Source organism: Micrasema longulum, unplaced genomic scaffold (assembly GCF_059751315.1).
Source record: "Micrasema longulum isolate JH-2025_06_02 unplaced genomic scaffold, ASM5975131v1 h1tg001846l, whole genome shotgun sequence".
NCBI lineage: Eukaryota > Metazoa > Arthropoda > Insecta > Trichoptera > Brachycentridae > Micrasema > Micrasema longulum.
Genome location: NW_028279020.1, coordinates 7,942 through 30,053, shown reverse-complemented (window position 1 = coordinate 30,053; position 22,112 = coordinate 7,942). Strand labels below are relative to the sequence as shown.

Genomic DNA, 22,112 nt, shown 5'->3' with positions numbered 1-22,112 from the left:
GCAATGAATGAATGAATGGTGAAATGAATGAATGGTACGTTTACTGAAATCTTAAAAAAATAATTATTTAAAAATAATTAAAATACCTATACTACAATATTTATTATAAAATATAAGTACATACACTAGTATAAAAGCATTTATTGTCAAACGGTTCATGATTTAACTCAACCTTTTGAAAACAAGTCAGACTGCCTACGCCCAATCAAATCATATTTACTCCTAAAAATCCTTACTGGTTTTACCTTTTATTTTTACTGGTATCATTATAAATTGTGACAATGCTACCACCTTAATTGAGATAAAAGTTTTGAAACTTTTACGTTTGTGTAATCAGGTGCACATGATTGCACTTGGTGCATTTAGAGAGAAATAAAAATTGCACTGGCGTGGCACGATGGCGTAGCACTGCTTTTAGCTTGCGTGAACAATGCGCGCTAATAAATTGCGAATTAGAGGTTATGTTACAGTAACCGTGCGGAATTCGCCATATGGATCTCGTTTTTTCATGCCATCACAGGATTTATTTTATGTAGGAGCGCGAATAAATTAATGTTTCGTTTAGTGAGTAATGTTCCGCTAAGTACATTTCTTGATTTTTTGACGTTGGGTGGGTATCCCACGCTGAATTAGTTGTGCGTTTTCGAAAGATTCTGCTGACGCATAACACGATAGCATTTTTTTACATTGTATATTCCATCATTTGTATATGTATGTGCACGTGTGCTAAGAATGAATTTATGTTGATAGAGCTCGCCTGGGATAATTCCGGCATACGTACAGACCAAACGAACATTACTTTATTTTTAACTATGTATGTACAATATAATATGCAAGTAGGTGTGTGAGCGGAATGCGAGTTGAGCTCTTAAAAATACACTCTTATCAAAGAAAACACATTTTCCTTCAAATATAATGTTACTACGCCGGTTAGGCATTGGTACATATTTTTTTTACTGGATGTCTAGAATATTTTTGTACAATTCTTAATAAGTATGATTCTTCAAACCACCATTATTTTCTTTGAATGAATTGCAGAGATAATGCAGTCATTATAAGCTTTTAAAAAGGGGGGTTCTAACCGGATTCCGTGTGAACAAACAAAAAAATCCACCCTAAAGATGAGACGAATAGTGTCTAAAGAGTTTAGCAATGTAGCGTTTAACATTATCACCCGACAAATTTAAAATATTTTTTATCATGTCTAACGTTTTTAAGATCACGGTAAATAAATAATTATTTTGAATAATACGTTATTTTTTAAACCAAAACCACGTAATAAAATATATAATTTGAAAAATAAATTTAAAGTTGAATATTGTAAATTATAATTAAAGTTTTCCGGATAAAATCTGTACGCTAAAAGTGCCATAGTGCGTAATATAATAACCAGTAATTTGAAACAGTTAATTACATAAAAAAAATGTTTCATAAAACTAATATACCTACCTAAGTACGCATGTAATACTATTAATTATTAGCGTTTGATACCTATCGCAAAATTATTGTGATTCGTCTTCCAAACCAGGTAAATTTGAATGTCATTGTAAATGACCTTCTTATACTTAAAATGCAAAGTTTTTTCAAATCAATGTAACCTGTTATGTGAGTGCTATGGTACTTTCAATCTCAGAAGTTTAAAAAATATATTAAGCTTTAATTTACAAGTTGGTATTCACAATAATGAATATTTTTATGAATCGCCAATATTGCTTTAAAAGACAAGATACATATATTATGTAAATGAATAATAATTGACCCGACGAAGTCTACAAGATCTAGCTGCAGACATTGCACTTCATGCAACAAAAGCGTTTGCAAAGAGACTCCACCCTAAAACATGAATATCTCACGTCCCCCCTCGTTTAACTGCTGCGTTTTGCAAGCGGACAATGAAACAAACATGCCAGCAGGTACCCGAGATAAATTTGCATATAGGTGGAGGCCGATAGTCGTCGAAATTCTGCCGCGCTTTTAAATTCAATCGTGTGTTCATTTCAATAGGAGAGAAAGTTTTCTGCGATCAGTCGCGATTAAATTCCGTAAAAACAAACCGTTTAGACATTTTACCGTAAAAAAATAATACGACATGAATAAATAGTGCACTTATTAGTTTCTAATCGGACAATTATCAGAATGGTTCGCGAATATTAACGGTATGTAGTTTGTGCGAATTTGCAAAAATATGCTTTGCGAATCAAAGATTTACGCGAAACTTCTCGGACATTAGTATAATTTAATTTTGAAAAGTTGTGCGGAGTTTCAAAAGTGCTAGAGACAAATAAAATCTAAAAATACCTCGTTGTGCCAAAGTATTAAACAAAGTTTGGAAAGAATGCACTGAAATCGCAAGGCACCTTGAGCGTCATTTTGAGAACCCCGTAGCGCCGATCACGTTGACGTTGTCCGGTGCCGCCATTTGTGTGCACGGTTGACATAGATAGAGATAGGTTTTTAGGTGAATATCTCATTATATGTTTTGATTATTCATTAAAGTTGCAGTGTTTTTTATGTGTTGTGTATTTTTACGTTATGGAAAATGTTTGTGTAGCTTTCAAAGAGTTATTTTACGTCAAATGTTTGAATAAAGTTTCGGTGCATCCGCCGGCCGGTTGGTGTCGATCGAAGTTGCATTAAGTGCATGCAGTTTTTGAACGTCGTGCAATTTCTTTCGCGAATTTTATGCTAATAAGATATTTTTATTTGAAACTAAGCGGAATCTTCTGATTTCTTTTATTCGAGTTTTAAAAAGGGTGTATTTTTGCAAAATTATCTACTCTTGGCGGGCAGACAGTCGTTGTTTACTCGTTTGCAGTTCCGGTCAATGACCGCGAAAATAGCTTCTTTAATCTTATACCTACGTTCAGTGTCTATTGTTAGGCTCCTTTAGTTACAATCCTATAAAGGCAGATAATGTATTTTAAGTACCTACAAATATTCCTACTTTGTGTGGATTTAAAATCTTTAAAATAATTTGTTCTTTGTTGCATTCCATGTTTGAACATTGCGATTTTGGTTCGGCACATATTGTTTTTTCTCACTAGTTTTTTTCGTCGAAATTGATACGTTCGTGAAAATCTAAAAACGTAATTCAATATTTTTTCTCGACTTCTTTCGTGTTATATTTTCATAATATTTCACCATATTTTTTTGTTGAACCCTCAAATTCAAATTTGTTTCCAATCCGATGGGTGAGTAACTGGCCAAACTAAAAAAAAGTGTTAACACCTTTAGTGTAACATGATAATAATTCGAGTTCTTTTTCAGTTGCTATGGCGGAGGGTAATGGAGAAGTGTCCTTAGAAGTAACCGGACAAGACTGTGATATCCGCACTCCAGACTTTAACAAACTATTAGAGTATGGTTTAGACACTAAGGTATGTACATGGCAGTTTTAACTGCCAAATTATTTTTATCATTTTTAATACTTAAATTGTGTACTCATAAATAAAGAGATAAAAAATAGGAATGTTTCACATTGAAGTAAAAAACCAACCAGATTTGTATCAATGTAGAATCCAACTGGAATCCAATGATAGCTATATCGCCCTTTTTTTAGGTTGCCATAAAGTTGGATGACATTTATAAGACTGGTAAGTTAGCTCACATTGAGTTAGATGAGAGAGCTCTGGATGCATTGATAGAGTTCCCAGTAGAAGGGGCTTTAAATGTTCTTGGCCAATTCCTGGAATCTAACCTGGAACACGTTTCCAATAAAAGTGCCTATCTCTGTGGCGTCATGAAGACTTATAGGTAAGCTGATAACTGAATTTTTTATAATTACATTGGCCCTTTTTTACACAGTACGCTCATTCTGTTTTTCATAACTTTTGAAAATTATAAAAGATTTCCTTAAACACGTATCATTATATTAGTATATTGACTAAAACTTATAGGTTTAGTGATTAGCAATAATATTCCATGAAGTCTTATCTGTATTATCGATGATGTTAGAAATGTTTCAGTAAATAATGTGAACAAATAAAATAAATCGGGTTGTGGTCCCGTGGCTCATGTCGCGGACTCACAAATCAGGGGTCCGAGATTCAAACCCCGCTCCACCCTAACGTGATTCCAATTTTCTAATACCGAGTGATTTACAACTCGTTGAAAGTGGGCCTTGAAATTGAAATATTTGGATAAATTATAAGAATGCAAATATTTCGTTGAATAAAAATGTATGTAAGACAACTTTTAGTTTATGTTTTAAAATTTTGCAAATATTTATTCTTTTCAAATCTCAAAGTTCTAGAAGTGTGATAAAAAGTTTTTTCTCAATTTTATAGATCATCCGTGGTGAAGTGGTCTATGCACTTGCCACGCACATGAGGGTTTCGGGGTTTGATTCCTATTGACATTTTTCCATGCCAAAAAATACGTAAATAAAAAGATAAACAGTAACAGATGCCTTAGCAGGAATGAAAATGATAATTTTTAAATTATAAGAGTCGAGGCATTTAGGCTTATAATATCACGTCATTGGTTAAATTAATAATTTTACATAATCTATAGCATTCTTATATCTGTGTTTAAATTCTTCGTATTTAACAATATTTTTAGTTTGTCTAAATTTTTGTAGACAATGACTGGATTTCACCCCCAGTGATGGATAATACGGAAATCTAAGACAAGGCATAAGCCCTGCAAATGCCTAGTCTTCCACATTTCCTTATCTAAAATGTTCTCCATCTCTATTGCAATACGTCCATCCCTATTTTTTAAATTCTTTCATCTTCTTACAACAGGCCATTAGCTTTGTAAATGCCTAGAGTAATATATTATTCCTTTCTTAAAAAGCTTTTCCAACTCTTTCAATCTTGATGAAGGTTAAATCCCGCACTTATCTATAATAGAGTATTTTCACAAATTAGGAATAACATTTAAGTATTTCAATTCAATTAAATTTTTTCAATTCAATTTATTTATTTTAAATATAACATATACATTACAAAAATATATTCAATACGTACATATTATAAAAAAGAAAAAAAAATACATGAAAGAGACTTATGTCAAAGTAGTCGAAGAATCCTGCTCCGGAAAACCCCTTCGGATACATGGAACAGATCAATATCCAGAGCGATGTTGTTCAGCATAGCGGTAGCCCTTCCAACAGGCATAACCATAGGCAGGTTGGTCCTGAAACAATCTATGCTGACGCTGTCTTAGGTAATTATCAGGAACATACAAACCAATGCTCATCATAATTTCAGAATTATCGATCATACCGCGCAACAATCGATAAAAATGTGTAGTCAAATACACATTTCTTCTAGTCTCTAAACTGTTGTAGCCAAGCATACCCTGGAGAAACTCGGTCGGGTAGAGCCAAGGATAATACCCGCACTCTCTCATGTAGAGATATCTCAGAAACTTCTTTTGGATTTTCTCTATCATAAGAGAGTACTTCAGTTCATGTGGCCCCCAAATCATCGAGCCACTCTCGAGTCTACTTCGCACCAAGGAGTTGTAAAGAGTTCTCAGTACGCGGGTATTTTCGAAAACCCTGGCAGTACGCAGAACAAATCCTAACATCTTCAATGCATCACCACTGATTGTCTCTATGTGTTCATGAAATGTCAGAGTGCTTACAAATCTAACGCCCAGATCCTTAACATTCGATGTTCGTATCAGATTCTGGTCATTCATTTTGTAGCGAAAAAAAAGAGTTTTTTGGGCCCTAGTGAAGGACTTGACCGAACACTTGGAAACATTAAACCCAAGTTTGTTTCGCCTTCCCCATTCAGATATATTAGATATATCCGCTTGGAGAAGACGAAATTCGTCAGAAGTTGTCACCTTTAAGAACAATTTTAAGTCATCCACAAACAACAGAAAACGCGAGTTCAAAATTACATTTTTAATATTATTAATGAAAATTGAGAACAACAATGGACCCAGGTTAGAGCCTTGCGGGACACCCGAGAAAGTATGGAAACACTCTGACGCGAATAGACCGTAGGAGACGTATTGGTTTCTGTTTTGGAGGTAGCTCGCCATTAATTTTAACATACCATCCGAGAAACCGATCTCATACAGCTTATTTAATAAGACATCATGGTCGACAGTATCAAAGGCCTTGGCGAAGTCATTATATAACAGTATATTGAATACTTGTCTTTACCCAAGGCTTAGCTCGTATTGTATAAGGGAGAAATTAGTTAACTAATTTATCAGTTTTGTCATTTACCAATAATAATTTTCCCTATGGAATAATATGTTTTTTTCGAGCTTGGATCGATTGCCAGTCTACCTTATTTTCTATGACTATGAAAAAAATATAATGATTTTTTGTGTTTGTCTGTGGCGATAAAGCTTCATTATTCTGTTCACAAATCCAAAATTCTACTACAAAACATCAACGAAAAACAAACTAAACTAACCATAGGTAAAGCAAGTAAATTATAGAAACTTTAAGAATTAATTTCAAATCGATTCTTTCTGCCATACCACCTATCCACCTACTCATTTTCAAATAATGTACTAATATTCTTTTTGTTGTACTTTTTTTAATTCAGGATAAAAAATATGTGTCCCATTTCACTTCCCACCTCTCCGGCTATCCCTATGCAAAAAATTATATCAAAAAAAAAAACTACTTTTCATTTATAATTTTCAGCACTTTATAGTGCTGAATATAATAATAATAATAATAGCGCATACAAGACAACTCCTGTTATCATCATGTCATTTTAACATTACACATGCTCGCCAAACGCTTCTAATAAACATTGCGTACAAATATGGCGCGGTGTAATACGTGTCGTTCGTACCATAGGGTGCGAAATGTCTCGTTTTTAGGTAATTCTAAATATGGATGTTTGAAACCTTTGTGGAAAATTCATTCGGTGTCGCACAGAAAAAAAATACAGTTACCATCATAATTTTTTACTTAACACCCTATTATTTCAACGTTCTTAAAATATTGTTGCCAAATAAAGTTGCATTTGATTGAAGACAAAAGACTCGGGCTGTGCAGCAAGGTGGCCCAGGAGTGGCTCCCGTAATTCCGGCCAAAGGACCCGATGATGATAAGATAAAGCAAATTCTTCAACGCACCGGATACACGCTCGATGTCACTACAGGTTAGTTATGTCATCTTTCTCGTACACCCCTAAAATATAATGAGTTCAAAAACAATTTTTGCGCTACTTGCACCTTGAGAAATATAATTATTATCTATTCTTGTGTCCATCATTATTTCTAGCAGGGATGCTGGATCTTGTCATCATATTTTTCTCAGGAAAAAAATATAAGTTGAATTCTGGTAGTATATATGGATAGTATTATCCAAATCATTCAATTCAATTCAGAGTCGTGCAATCAGATCAATTAAATACATTTTGGTAATTTGCCATCTTCAAAATGCTCATTGAAATAAGGATTTTTCAGGGCATTTTGAAGAATAATATAGTCACTGAACAAAATTTCTCGCTAGTTATGCAGCTTATAGTTGTGATTACAATGGCATTGTTACTTTGAAATGTATAAATTTTGATTTGAGACGGTTTGAAAATTTACTCAAATATAAACTCACATTTAACACACAAGATAAATAAATAATACATATTGTAAAAAGCGTTATTCTAAAAGCTCCGTGTTAATCGTCAGGTCAACGCAAGTACGGAGGTCCCCCACCCGGTTGGGAGGGCTCTACTCCGGGAGCCGGGTGCGAGATATTCTGCGGGAAGATCCCTAAGGACATGTATGAGGATGAACTGATTCCTCTGTTTGAGAACTGCGGAAAGATCTGGGATCTCCGCCTCATGATGGATCCCATGACAGGAACCAACCGAGGTTATGCATTTGTAACATTTACTACACGCGATGCAGCCCAAAATGCCGTCCGAGAGGTAAAGTACAATACTTCGTTTGTCTTCAGCTTTCTATGTTCAGATACAACTAGATATTGAATACATTTAACCACTCGCCTGTTTACTTCATCTCGCTTCAGATATCTGTTATTTCATATTCGCATCTATTTTTACATTGATGTGGACACAGGTTTAATAAAGTATTAGCTGTAGGATTTTTTCATAGCTAAATGAAATTTACAAAAACGGAAATGAAAGAAAACATGCATCCATATATAAAAATAATACAAAACAAAATAAATTTATCTTGAAGTAAACATTCGAGTGATTAAATTATACTATATATTATAAAAATAATATATTTAATTATAATTTATTCCGCAAATTACAAAACTTTTCAGAAATTTTATGTGGATTAAAATAAAGTATTTACACATCAAGTATACTGGGACTGATGTTTGATTGGTTAGCCGCGAGGGTATTTAATCCAACATACTGGGATTTGAATTGTAGTAAGACTGAAAGCTAAATATTTATTTATTTAGCATGAATAATATATAAAAATGCTACACTTCATTTATCTAAAATGTTAGCTCCGTTTTTCATTGAATATATTTGAATGGAGCATAATTGAAATGGTACAAAAATTTTACTGTGCATGACAAAATGCATAGTAGTAGGAAATTCTATCCAGACTGTCTCATAGCCAAAGATGTCGAATCGAGTCCTTAGATAGGTACTTATGGGAATTTCTCAAGTAGTGTTAAATGTATATTTTTGGTCGACACTGATGGAATTTCAAAATTATTGCAAATTGTTTTTAATATGTTTAAACAAAAATGAAAATTCTTGGTATTTTTTTTACTGTTTTTGTTAAGATCATTAATTTATTTAGCACACTTAGTCTCTAGATGTTTTATGAAAGTGCTCAAAGGTTTGAATAAAAACAGTAGAAAAGTTACGCACATTTTTATTATTTTTATTTTCATCTTCATTTTATGTAGTTCATTTTGACCATTATTTTTTAAAATTAATTTTTCTTACAAAATCAATTTAAGTATTGAACAATAAACTAGGATGAAATTTGAACTGACCTCTAAAATATGTATCTTATTTTATACGATTTTATATGATTTACTATAATACCTAACAAAATAAGATATAAATTTGAAGGTTTCTAACGCTAAAGTATTAATGAAATTTTATTTGCATATTTTTCAATAATAATTTATATTTTCCTGAATTACATATATTTGATATTTCTTCCAAAAGGGGTGTTTCCAAATGAATAATTTGTTTTTAAATTTTCTAGCGTTTTGGTATTGATTTTTTTCCAAAATCTCTTATAGTTAATTTGTTTAGAATGGTTCCTTGTAAAATAATGCAGCCTCGCTTGCCTTCCTTTGTTCCTAAATCAAATAACCCCTATTTATTTATTATGTTGTACCATCTTTTGTTTTTACTTTACATTGTGAATGTTGTCTGTATTATTAATCTATTCACTAGCAAACTGATCTAAGTTTCCAGGGTGTTGCGGTTATTGGCATGAAATTGGTTACATTCTAAATTGATTACAGGCTCTCCTCTTTGCTACTACGCCCGTTACGCTGGCTGAATTCTAAATTTTTTACTATTTTAGGATGGTGCAACAAACAAATTGTTCTGAAACATAGCAAAATTAAAGACTCTATATCCTTGATGCGAATCCATTGCCACTTTTGTCTACTAAATATGCAACAATGCTCTGATTATAAAATACAAAGTTTTACTCGCAGTACTAACTGTAAAGTTAGGATACCAGTGGCGATTGATTCCCATTGCTTCAAATTCCCTTTTTTAATTTCGTATATAATTCTTAACTTATTTTATGAACCACAACCTTTCCGTATAATTTGGTATGAGCTCTTTATTCCCACATTTTATTTGGTTTGAAATGGTCTTTAATATTGGTATACTGCCTTGTACCGTTTATTTCAAACTGATCTCGCTCACCGGAAAGCAATACATACAATGAACAAATTAATAGTCCTAGAGATGAGTTATAAAATTGATTAAAGAAACATTTGGCATTATGTTTTCCCACAGCTTGATAATCACGAAATAAAGCCGGGCAAGAGTCTGAAAATAAACATTAGCGTTCCGAATCTACGACTTTTCGTGGGCAACATACCTAAGTTGAAAGGCAAAGAGGAGATACTGGAGGAGTTTGGTAAATTAGCAGGTAAAGTTTATCTAAATTATTGAAACTATTACTGATCAGTTTGGTCGTCACTCTTCCTGTCTGTTGAGTTTTCTCTCTGTTTGCCTCTGCTCTTTGCCCCTCGTCCTCACTGGCGAGTAATACCGAGGTGTTGGGAATTAACCATCCGTGTCCCGCCTGACGCCTACGCCACTAACAACCGAGAAGGGGCTCGGCACAGAGGCAACATACCCCGTCCCACCTCGCCCCTCCCGCGCCCTCCACCAGAGCTACCGAGCGGTCTCAATTGGCTGTTCTCCTTCCAAATTATTCTTACAGCTGAATGATTACGAAATTCGAAAGGGCAAAAAGATTGGCGTTACAGTTTCATTTAACAACCATCGTTTGTTTGTGGGAAATATCCCAAAGAATCGAGATCGAGACGATTTATTTGAAGAGTTTACTAGGCATGCACGTAAGTTTCTTTAGCAATTAATAAGAAATTATTTGGCCTCTTGGTTTATAGCTAGATTATCTTTTACTCTGCCATCAATTTATTCAATATATGGTATGAACTGCTATCACTGCAGAAACTGTACTACAATCTTTATCTCGATGTTGTGTTATTTCATTTTCATTTTTCTTTTTGATTGTTTTTGTTCAAACAAATAATTACACAATAAATAAAACTCTTTTTAATCATACAATTTTGGTAGGTTTATTGAAAATAGATTTACCTTTTCTCTGTTTGAAAGCCCAATATTTTCTCACTACGCTAAAACAATTTCTCGCTGTTTCTGGAACATGCGGGCAAAGTATTTTCATGGTTTGTGGTTTTTGGGAAAGATCTGTATTTTCCACGCCCATCACGCCTGTATTACTTCTCTTCTCAGTCTTATTTTTCTCCTACAATACCATGCATACTGTTTATTTTTTCATTATATACTTAAAAATATTTACATGTTTTAATAATTGAATATGGATCGATTGGTTTTTAAATTCTCGAGTCAACTAAGATATCAAATATAATGTAAAGTATATTTATATCAATTTCATATTTAGAATACACTTTTTTGCATGATTTATTATTTTTCACATAAATATTCATTATACCCGGGACATTTTGGGCCCCTTTTATGTGTTGAAGACCATCGTAACTTATTAGATATACTTCTGTATTACGAATCCAATATTTGCAGCTGGTCTGATGGATGTAATAATATACAGTTCTCCTGATGATAAGAAGAAAAATAGGGGATTTTGTTTCCTCGAATATGAGTCACATAAACAAGCCTCATTGGCCAAACGACGACTAGGATCAGGCAGATTTAAGGTATTCTGGTTTTTAAATTTGGTTCTCAGTGTTACAAGTAAACTTGAAACTCAAATTGAATTATGATGAATGTCAAATTTTAGGTTTGGACTTGTGACATTATTGTTGATTGGGCTGACCCACAAGAGGAACCCGATGAACAGACCATGAGCAAGGTAAACTGGCCGATGTTAAAACCTTTAGTGTGTCTTTCATTTTGTCATATCCAAAATTACTAATATTATAATTTTTTCCTTTAGGTAAAAGTTCTGTATGTTCGAAATCTAACTCAAGATACTACCGAAGAAACATTAAAAGATGTGTTCGAAGGCTACGGAAAAGTTGAAAGAGTAAAAAAATTAAAAGATTACGCCTTTGTTCATTTTGAAGACAGAGATTGCGCTGTCAAGGTAAGGCTGTGATCGTGATAAACAAATCTAATTTTCTGTTTTATTGATCGAGAATAGTATGTGACTTTTACATATCGGTTCGTAGGCAATGCGAGATCTCGATGGGAAAGACATGGGAGGCGCACACATAGAGGTCTCATTAGCCAAGCCACCATCTGATAAGAAAAAGAAAGAAGAAATGTTACGCGCTAGAGAAAGAAGAATGATGCAAATGCTCCATGGGAGAGGAGGCGGGTAAGTAGAGCGAGCGGAAGTGACGGGAACAAGTGTGGGAAGCTGGTACTGACCATCGGGTGGTGTTGCAGGTGTTCGCCGTCAGGAGTGGGTGCAGGACTGGGTAGGGGAGGGCGCCCCCCGGCACACCGCGGCCCGCTAGAGAGAGAGGAGTACGGTAAGTGTTACCCCACCCGCACCGGTTGTCCCTTATCACCCCGCCTTGGCCGCCCACTAATCTGGTGTTTTCACCTTTAACCCTCTTTTTTCAGATGAAGGACCCTTTCAATTGATCTCTCTCCATCGCTGTTTGCTCGCTTTTCTTATATCTATGCTAATATAACAGTAACTTCCCAAATATACTTATGTGTGTGAGTCGGTCTTAGGATATTGGTTAAGATTTATTTTTCTGGATAAAAAGATTTTTTTTTATGTATTCATTTATGTTATGCATTTGTACATAATTATGTTTTTAGAGTTAACCAATTTAAAATTAAAAGTACAATCTGACAAAAATGTTACATAATCTAACGAAACCTATACTTTATTTATTTATTATACAGTTTATAAGAAGATTGCGTATTTATTATAACTGAAATAAAATAATCCAGTTTTAAATAATTGTCTTACCACATTTTCTTTGTTTCCTCGGAGCATTTAAAAAAATCTTTTATTCCACAGAAATTGCATGCTCTCCTGTTTGTCCTTAATGTGTGGCTCGGTGTTTGTTATCTGTATTTTTGGGTGTCGGACAGTGGTTATGGTTTGTATTGCTAGCCTGAACTGAAGTCTGTTCATGGGGTCTACTAGATATTTGGTCTGCACCAAACATTATTTAATGAATGTATTTTTAAGGTGCATAACCCTGGTCGGGTAATTAGCAATAGTTTCAATTTATTGTTAATTGTTTGTCATACCATGTAATTTTCAAATATATTAACAATTTTCCAAAGCATTCTTGAACCTGAGCATTAGAATACACCCACCTTATTAAATAAACTAGTAATAAACCCGTAATTTAAAATGTACAGCATAATTTTTAAGATTTGCCATGAAAATGGTAATTACCTTAACCCTTATCTTGGCAGAATGAAAAAATATTTTTTTACACTTAATAGTTGAAAAGGCTCAAGAATCTCAAACAAAAAAAAAATCTTTTTGTTTCAATCGAAGCTTGTTATGGATTGTGATAATGCATCTAAGAATGAAAAATATGGTAAAGCAATAAAATTTAACTGAATGCTGTTTTACTAGTTTTTTAGTTAATAAGGTAAAAAGAGATCATATGTATCCTATAGGATACAAGAAGAAAAAAAGAAAGGGGTTAATACTGATGACTAAGATTTAAACATTAATGGGTAATGTCACTAACAACAGCATGTTGAGTGTGATGTTTTCTTTCAAAATACTTGTTAAATAATTTTAGGACAGAAAATATGAATGTAAGTTTTATAAATAAAATGTTGATTTCTATTGAAATGTACTTTTGGGCAATGAGTTGAATGAAGCGAATATCGGTACGCGTGAGTAGTGATTGCACGTTTCATATGTTGTTACTAATAAGAATAAGTGGTCGAGTGGTGAGGCGAGAAGAAGTAGGCAGTAGCGGTAGACTGGCAGAGCAGGCCCCGTACTAATTGTGTGTGTTTATAGATTATGATTACGACTATTACGGGTACGGAGTGTACCGAGGTGGCTACACAGAGCCGTATTACGGCTACGATGAGTTGTATTTTGATTACGGGGCGCCCGCCCGAGGGCAGTCAGCTCGCAGCAGGCCTCCACCGGTGGGTTTACTATGTCCCCTATACTTTAATTTCACTTTTGTTATATTTGCAAAATTTATTTTTCCTTCTTTTTATTTATCGTTGTTGATTTTTTTAACGATTGGCCTACTAAATTTATCGGATAATTTAACTTTTGTTTTGCCTGCGAGGACTTTTAGTCGGGTGTCATTTCAGATGATTGCAGATGTTGGTGGTTCGCGCGAGAATATATTCTTGTCTTGACTCTCGATATTCTTACGATTCGACAGCTGCAACCATCCAGCTTGACACCCTTTACGAGCTTCTTACATCAATTATCCATTTACTCATTTCATGCAATAGTTGAAATATAGACAAACAGCATTATGCCCTTACTGCGCCCGGTCTCTACACTTCACTAAAGGTGATCCGATCAGCGATCAGCGATCAGTGTCACCAAAACTTAAAATGATGTGAACAAAACTATTTTGGGTTATTTTACTGTTCGTTAAATGGATTTAAACTGCTTTACTAACATTTGCTTTCATAACTCCCCCCACCCCTTTAGTTCATAACCCGCTTCGCTTATTAATGCTTTTTTTCATTTGTCGCTAATGTTATTTTACACTCTGTTTTAATGTCATATTCATTTCTTTATGTTGTTTTAACAAATTTACTACTAACATCATGAACCATTTTACTGTTTTCTGCAATATTACCTACCCAGATTTTTACTTTTTAATTGTTTTATTACAGGATATTTTGGTAAGCATATTATTATTAAATTTGGCACTAGGACTAAATTAGTATTTTCTAAATTCTAACCAACGTTACATTATCATTTCTGCCTTTCCATCTACATAATATGTAGCTATGTAGCCATAAATTATAGATATTTTTATCTGATTAATAGTAGTCAACATATTATTTGGAACATATTTTTGTTGGGTTAAAATTAGTTTCTGTCAAAAAACGATACTTTCTTCAATAAATTAGTATTTTGTAAGATTCCATAAGTGAGTATAGTATAATGTGCGTGTGTGTGTGTAGGGTGGACGTGGGGCTGGAGCTCGGGTGGGCCGTGGGGGCGGTGGGGCGGGGGAGGCGCGGGGAGTGCGGGGGGCGGCGGGGGCGGAGCGCAGCCCTGGAACACCCCGCGCAGAGCGTGGCCCCCCGGCCCACACTATCGCCCGCACCACTGGCAATCCTCGCGCCAAGGGAAATTTACCAGGTTTGTAATTTACCATCACAACGCAGACGTGAACGTCACACATGGTGGCAGCTCTCTGTAACATTACCCCTACTTTACCAGTTGCACCAGTAAAAAAAAAAAAATTAGTTGTGTTACCCGTAATTCATTCTTCGTTACACAACAAGATAATTTTTGTATTTTATAAGATGTTATAATTTTAATGATGCTGAAACTTGACAATAGATGTTATTCGGTTAATTTATTAATATTAACACAGTAATTTATAATTTTCTGGGGGATGTTCGGTGGCAAATATAAGTGACACATATTTTGTTTTTGCCACCACTTGCACCACCGGTTTCAATTTGTACCAAAAATGACATTTATATTGACCACTGTCTGTTTACCTAACGAAACAAGTACATAAACATAATTTTAGATGGAAATTAGTAAAGATCTTTGTTGAAAGTGGCACGTATATTTGCCACAGACCTATGAAGGGTTAAGATGTTTTCTTAAATTTAAATCACTGTATATGAAATGAAAATCACCGGTAGATTACCAAATTAATCATCTCAAATTTGTTTTGATACTTTTATGCCTAAAATTGATACCTTTTTACACATCTCTCCTATAAGTGTTACTGTCAATGGTAGACCACATTTATCATATTACATATTCTATAAATATGCAGACGGCATTTGCAATTATTTTTTTGCTTGCTTTATGAAACAATATTTTTAAAAGTTTATGGTAGGTGACGCAAAATATAAATTAAAAGGTAATGTTCTTTATTCGGCAGAGTGCTACAATTTCTGTTTCTTTTTTCCTGTATTTTGTGGCGTCTATCCATTTGCCGAATGTAAGATTTAAAAAAGGTTACTTTTTTAAATTAATTTTTTTTATACCTCTGAATTTTTTAAGCAGTCATAAATTAAAGCATAAACAATATTATTCAATTATTATTTTTCTGTATGATAATAAATATATTATTAATAAATAAAAAATAATTAGCGATAATATTAAGCAAAAATATGATTTACTATGGGTGGAAAAATAGCTATCATAAATGAACTACAATATTACTAACGAGGATCTGTTTTTTGTGTTTATTATTTTAAAGGGGTCGCTAACTTCATTCCATTCAACATTTGGTAATGCAATATGATTGATAAGAGGGCCAAGAGGCCAAATTACGGCGGTGAATTACAGCACAAAACATTCAGGCCTGAGGAAATCACATTTAATTATCGGTCTCACCGGGAATCGAACCCGGAACCCTCTGTGCGTAAGGCAAGAGTCACCTCGAGAGAAACTTCTCTGAAACTTTATAATATAAGTATATGTTGGCATTGTTTTGTCCAAGAAAATTATTTATTATTATTGGATTTTACCATCACTGGTCGCTAAATCCTTATTGGTAGCAAACTTGATGAAGATGTTGCGGATCACTCTATTTATAGGTTATAAATACAGTAAAACCCCTTTTTTACACTTTTCAAGGGAGCAAGAAAAAAAAGTGTAAAACTGAGGTAAACGCGCTATACTTCCAGAAAAATTGTAAAAACGGTGATAAGTGGAAATTGACAATAATTTTTTTACCTACTTTCAATGATTTCACTAAAAATATTTTCATATTTTTTCAAACAATATTATGTAATCTGTTTGTTATTTGATTTAAAAACAGCATGTTAAAATTATTTTATGTGCAAATAAAAAAAAACGAAAATAGAATTTTGAATTTGCATAAAATAACATAAAATATTTTTTCTCCTAAATGTTGGGAGATTTTATTTTTTATCACTTGGCATCACTAAACACAACTGCCATATAGTTCGCGGCTTTTTAAACCATCTTTTTTATAATTTTAAATATTTCTATTGTTATGTTTTAAACACCGCAATTTAATGATATTAAAACTTTATTGTTTCTAAACGTTCGTCAACTGTGTATCATGATTTTTACAAGTCAAAATGACGTTTTTGTTCAAATGAAAACTAAGACTAACCCTAAAGGAAGACACTTAAACAAAAAGGTCAATTATACTGCACCTGCTTTGAATTTAGGATAAGACAATAATTTATCCTTTATTAGTTGTTTACCTGTTTTTATTCTTCATTCGCGTGGACACGCGGTGACGCGCCGGCCGGGGCATTATTATTATGACATAATTTTGGCTTCTTTGACACATCAAATGGGGTTATGAAAATCGTAAAAAACGTTAATTGGGGAATATTTGTATGAGAATGTATGACGAAAAATGGGTCCTGAACATTTCAGTGTTTTACTGTATTGTAGTTAATAACTCTCATTTTGTTGCATCAAATATCTCTAAATAACCAAAGTTAGAATTTTGAATACAAAAAGTGTAGATTCACACATTACGTTTCCATACAACTAAGATGAATAAGTATACATTTCTGTTTCCAGTATACCTACAAGTTTGTGTTTAAATCCACAACCCAAGTCCCAGCCTGATCCCATTCCCGCCTGAACCAGGTATGTGTTGTCTCGTGCCCTCACCCGCAGCAAGTTCCGTCCCAGTAATGTGCCCTCGCCTGTCGCAGGTAAACGCAAGTCGGAGGGGAGTCACCAGAACCAAGGGGGAGACAGGAAGCGCCGCAGCGGGAGCTCGTGGGGCCCGGTACTATCGCAGCCTCTACCGGCCGAGGGTTGTTGGGACGAGGACTTTGACTCCTGGCCTTAGGTTGACGAAGCTCCGAACCTCTCCGAGCTCCCCCCCTCTGCGATTCTTCTCTTCGCATTTACTCGTGTCCGTTGCTGTAATTTAGCAGAAGCTCAATTTTGTATTCAGATGTGTAATTTTCGTAATGTTTGCGTGATATACGATATTTAATTCCGTACTAGTGTCAAACACAGCCTTAGAATGATTTTGGACGAGTTTGTTTATATTAAATATTAAGGAAAGTGTGATGGCTTAAAGCGAGAAAGCAGGAAGGAAGGAATGAAGGAATGAAGGCCGCGGTCGCCGACCGAGCCCGAGTGGGTGGGTTGTGATAGCTTGTGTAGCTTTAAGGTCCGCCGCAGCGACACGCGCCCACCTGTTTGTTAAGTGGGTTCACTGCGCTGTTTACTGTTAGGACTTACACTTCTCGTTTGTATGTATATAACGTAATGTCAATTTGGGGAAAAGAGTGAAATCACAATGCGTTGAAATATAGGCGATGATAAAAAAATACTTCTTAATCAAATTTTGTTGCAATATTTTTCTTTGATAAGTATTTATTGGCTGTTATAATTGTATTTGGTGTTTGTTGTTGGCACCTATCACGGATATGCTTTAGTTGTGTTAATGATCTCGCGGTGACGTGGAGGAGGAGTGCCAGCCAGTGGTGGTGGTGGGATTGGCAGTGCTATCGGGTCACCCCTTGTTCTGGAGAAGCACTATACTTACGCAGGGGGTATGCTACCCGCTGAAGTTAACAATCCAAGGTTCATGGTTACATTACATTGCGCTTCCTTATGTTAAAAGGAATCTTTTTCTATTATATGTGTTTTTAATCATTTGACTTTCATGTTTTTCAATTTTGTATTTGATTCTGATAAAAATCTTTAGTAGGATGTTATCCATTTGAGTATTTTGGTTGTAAGTGTCCTGTTAAGCTTAAATTTTCATTTAACTCTTAGTGATTTATGTTGACAGAGTATGGAGGAATTCCATAGTTGCCCGAATTGTCGGCACTGTACTGAATGTTGGCCTAGTTATTGGGTGGCACTGTTTACTCTACTCGAGAGTATTCTGTTCTGTTACTCTTATATGAATATGTTATTAAATATATTTTATTCCTGGCAAATGTGATGTATTTTAGCAGTAAATAGATCATGTAAGGTGTTCTCACTATTACTAAACTGTTGATAACCTAATGTTTGTAATTGTACAAAAATCACTTTCTCAATGAATTATTTGTAAATCATTTTACAGCTAAAATATCGCTAATCCAGCAAATTATTATTGTAATTATTTCAAATGGTATCCTGCTTTTGCTTAATTTAATATTGTTTGCCCGATTACCCGTTTTATTAAGAGATATAATATAAGGATATGCTGAGTGAAAATTTAGTTTATACTATATTATAGTAATGTTTCCGGCCATGTGACAATGTCAATTGTCGTTTTTTGTTTTAATTTTTGGATTTACCTTAATAAAACAGTTTTTATGTGGACTACAATTTCATTGTTTTATTTATTTCAAGATATAACATTCCTTCTCCCATCCTTACATTTTGTCAATCAACAACATTTTGTCAGTGGAAGGGCATGAGATAGCAGACTGGAACAGCTGCTAAACAGTGTCGGCTTTCCACAATTTGAGTGCGGGAATTCTTAAAGATTAATGAATCTCAAATTTACATTTCCTTTACTTGTCTTCCTAGAGTGATAATGATTAATTTATTAATTGGTGTTCTACGAACCCGCGGCCATCTCATCTAAGGTATAAAACGAGGGAGTGAGTTGTCTCGCGCACCACGCGCACCACATACGCATGCACCAGGGGCGGTGCGCTCGCCGCCAATGTATAAAATGTTTCCTTACAAATTTACAATACCTAGAATATGAAAGCTGAAGAAGTTATCGGAATGTAGGGCCTCGCACCGCTCCTGGAGGTCATCTTCCCGCAGAATTATAATTTACAAATTACGTTAACTTTGTGAGCATGTATAAAACGATAAGTGCCGTAGCGCCTTTACCACAGGCGTTCCAGAACAATATATCATATAAAATTTCTAACATTCATCATATTGGGTGACTTAAAGTAATCGTACCTCCTATATACAATAACAGCTAACGCTTAAAACTATCGAGACAATATAACTAGGCAGGGATGGTTTTAGGCTCGGGTCTGGTGGGTCAAATTTCTACCCCTTGGCACATGCGTTTATTATCTATTGTAAAGCCGCCTATTCTCTCATTCGTGACCCGGGATGAGGACGAGTCTACTCATTTCCAATGTAAAAGCTCATGATCTAATAGTTGCGAGAGTTATATTATGACTGTCCCAACGAGGAGTATTAGTATTCTACCATACCCCTGTGTCTAAAACCATCGCTGGTAACATTGAATAAAAAAGGAGTCCGGAATCAAAGTTTGATTCCTTTATTGATAGTCAATTATGCTGAACCGACAATTATTTTTATCACAGCTAGCCACAAAACATAATATTATCCTTTGTTTTTGAACAGTCCAAATACAAAATATTACTTTTTAAAAATTATAAAATTATTTTATCGAATTGAGGAACAGTATGTACAGAAGAGTTAAACTTTACAATTCTGGGTAAAATAGACACTCGTATAATATAATGTAACATAAAATTATATTATGATAATGGTTATCATAGATTGACAAATTACATTGATATTTCTGTAGTTGCTGTTTTAATTATAATCAATTATAATAAAACTTATTTTCATCATGTATATTATTATAACAGGCAATTTTTTTATTTATTTATTTTAAATTATCAATAGATGAAATCATAATACATTATTATTGTGAATTTAGTCTTCAGGGGGCCATTTCATATTTTCAAAATAATACTGTGAAATCTTATTTTGTAATTCGTGTTAATTATTCTGAAGGTATTTTTCACTTTATAATAATATCGGAAACCCTATATGGCTTTTCGGGTTAAAAAATCAAAAACAAAAAAAATTGTTCATTATTTATTAAGTACTTATTATTGTGAATAGACAGTGGTTTAAATTATGGCGATAGTTGCATCACCTACAATAACAAATCCTAACGTAAAACACTTTACTGTAATAGGGTATTATCAGTTACGAGTTATGGGGAATATTTAGTGTAATAGAAATAGGTAAACAAAATAATAAAACTGGTTTCTTGGCGCTTTTGAAATCTAGAAAAAAATATTACCGCTCATTAATAATTTCTCTTTGAATTGTCATAAATAACATTTTTATCACTTGTTATTATATTAAGTGGAATCTGTTTGATTTCAAATCGACAAATACAACCGAGAATTCTTGATAAATTAAACCAAATTGTGGTTGTGTGGAGATTTTGAAAAGTTTTTTTCAACAAATCTATTTTGTTTACTTTATTTATGGCATCAATAAACCAACAAGGTAAAAAAATCCACAAAGTAGAGGATTTTTATCTCAATTATGTCACTTTTATCTCAATTCTTGTAATTTATGTTTTGGCCGTGATCAAAATTATAAAGTTTAAACTATCTATGTATATCTCGCTTTTACATTAAAGAATTTAAAAAGTGAAACACAGTTTCGCTTAGAAAAAGTGATAACACCCTATTGAAATTTCCCTGTCAATATATAGTTTTTTACTCATTCAAAATCAGTTTCCCATATTATTAAAAGTAATTTAAACCTTTAGGTTTTTTATTATGTCAGAGGTATCTAACAGTCCACATAATTATTATACAAAACTTATCGATAAGTTTAAAAAATAAAAAAACAAATAATTTATTCTACTTAACATTACAAAATTATGATAAATAATACTGGAGAGAAACGAGAAACGTCAAATAATCGCTGGTTTTGCAGTACCTCCTATGTGCTGAAGTTATTATACATACATTTTTCTGAATGATTTTTAAACTTTGCAAATAGACAAATAGACATTCTTTGGAAGAATTAATGGCATAAACATACTTACACAATGAAATTGGAAAATGTCCAGATGCACTAATAATGTGGAGCAGGAGAAGAGATTTTCTCTGTACTTTAACTATGTAAGTATGTGTCTAGAGCGGGAAAAGAGAAACAGGTAAGTCTTTTTCAAATTGACGAATTACTCCATTAGATACATGAAACAATATATTATTGGAGATGATAACCAATTCAATAATATTAAAATTTAATATCCACAGTTAGTAATGTAAAATCAAAAGAGAGATAATGCAATCAGATTCACTTCGAGTAATGTACTACCAACACTACTGACATTGTTTATACAATAAAATGAATTTCAAATAATTTTTGCTATTTTTTGTCGGTGTGTTTATTTTTTCGATAGTTAATTTGGTTTTATTTTTTTATTAAAACAATTATATAAGTCATTTCTATGTTTTCAGAATGTGTAATTTTTGTATTCTGTCTCCACGGGGGCTTTATCTAAAGTGCCAGAATCTTAGTTATTATCACTAAAGTATCGTAAAGTTTTTACCAACGAACAATGCACTAACCAAAACAAGTTTTATAGATTGGAATAATTAGTTTTTTAAATGTTTTTTACTTCAGCGGAT

General features: G+C 33.7%; 1 protein-coding gene across 10 annotated transcripts; it reads left to right on the top strand.

Moving 5' to 3' along the window:
• The first annotated feature begins 1,915 nt into the window (after positions 1–1,915).
• On the top strand, positions 1,916–19,056 carry LOC148273750 (heterogeneous nuclear ribonucleoprotein Q-like). Of its 10 annotated transcripts, none has more exons than XM_088238257.1 (15): positions 2,399–2,541; positions 3,045–3,191; positions 3,268–3,377; positions 3,560–3,753; positions 6,958–7,085; positions 7,612–7,853; positions 10,333–10,468; positions 11,193–11,326; positions 11,410–11,481; positions 11,566–11,715; positions 11,801–11,949; positions 12,021–12,106; positions 13,582–13,715; positions 14,724–14,904; positions 17,433–19,056. In XM_088238257.1, exons 2-15 carry the CDS (start codon positions 3,188–3,190, stop codon positions 17,570–17,572), a joined length of 1,860 nt encoding a protein of 619 aa, XP_088094383.1. In that variant the 5' UTR covers positions 2,399–2,541; positions 3,045–3,187; the 3' UTR covers positions 17,573–19,056. The 10 variants fall into 10 exon arrangements, with proteins under 10 accessions (XP_088094387.1, XP_088094385.1, XP_088094383.1 ...); XM_088238255.1 differs by lacking the exon at positions 10,333–10,468 and adding an exon at positions 9,900–10,035; XM_088238256.1 differs by lacking the exon at positions 10,333–10,468 and adding an exon at positions 9,900–10,035 and having other exon boundaries at positions 2,399–2,611.
• The last annotated feature ends 3,056 nt before the right edge of the window (positions 19,057–22,112 follow it).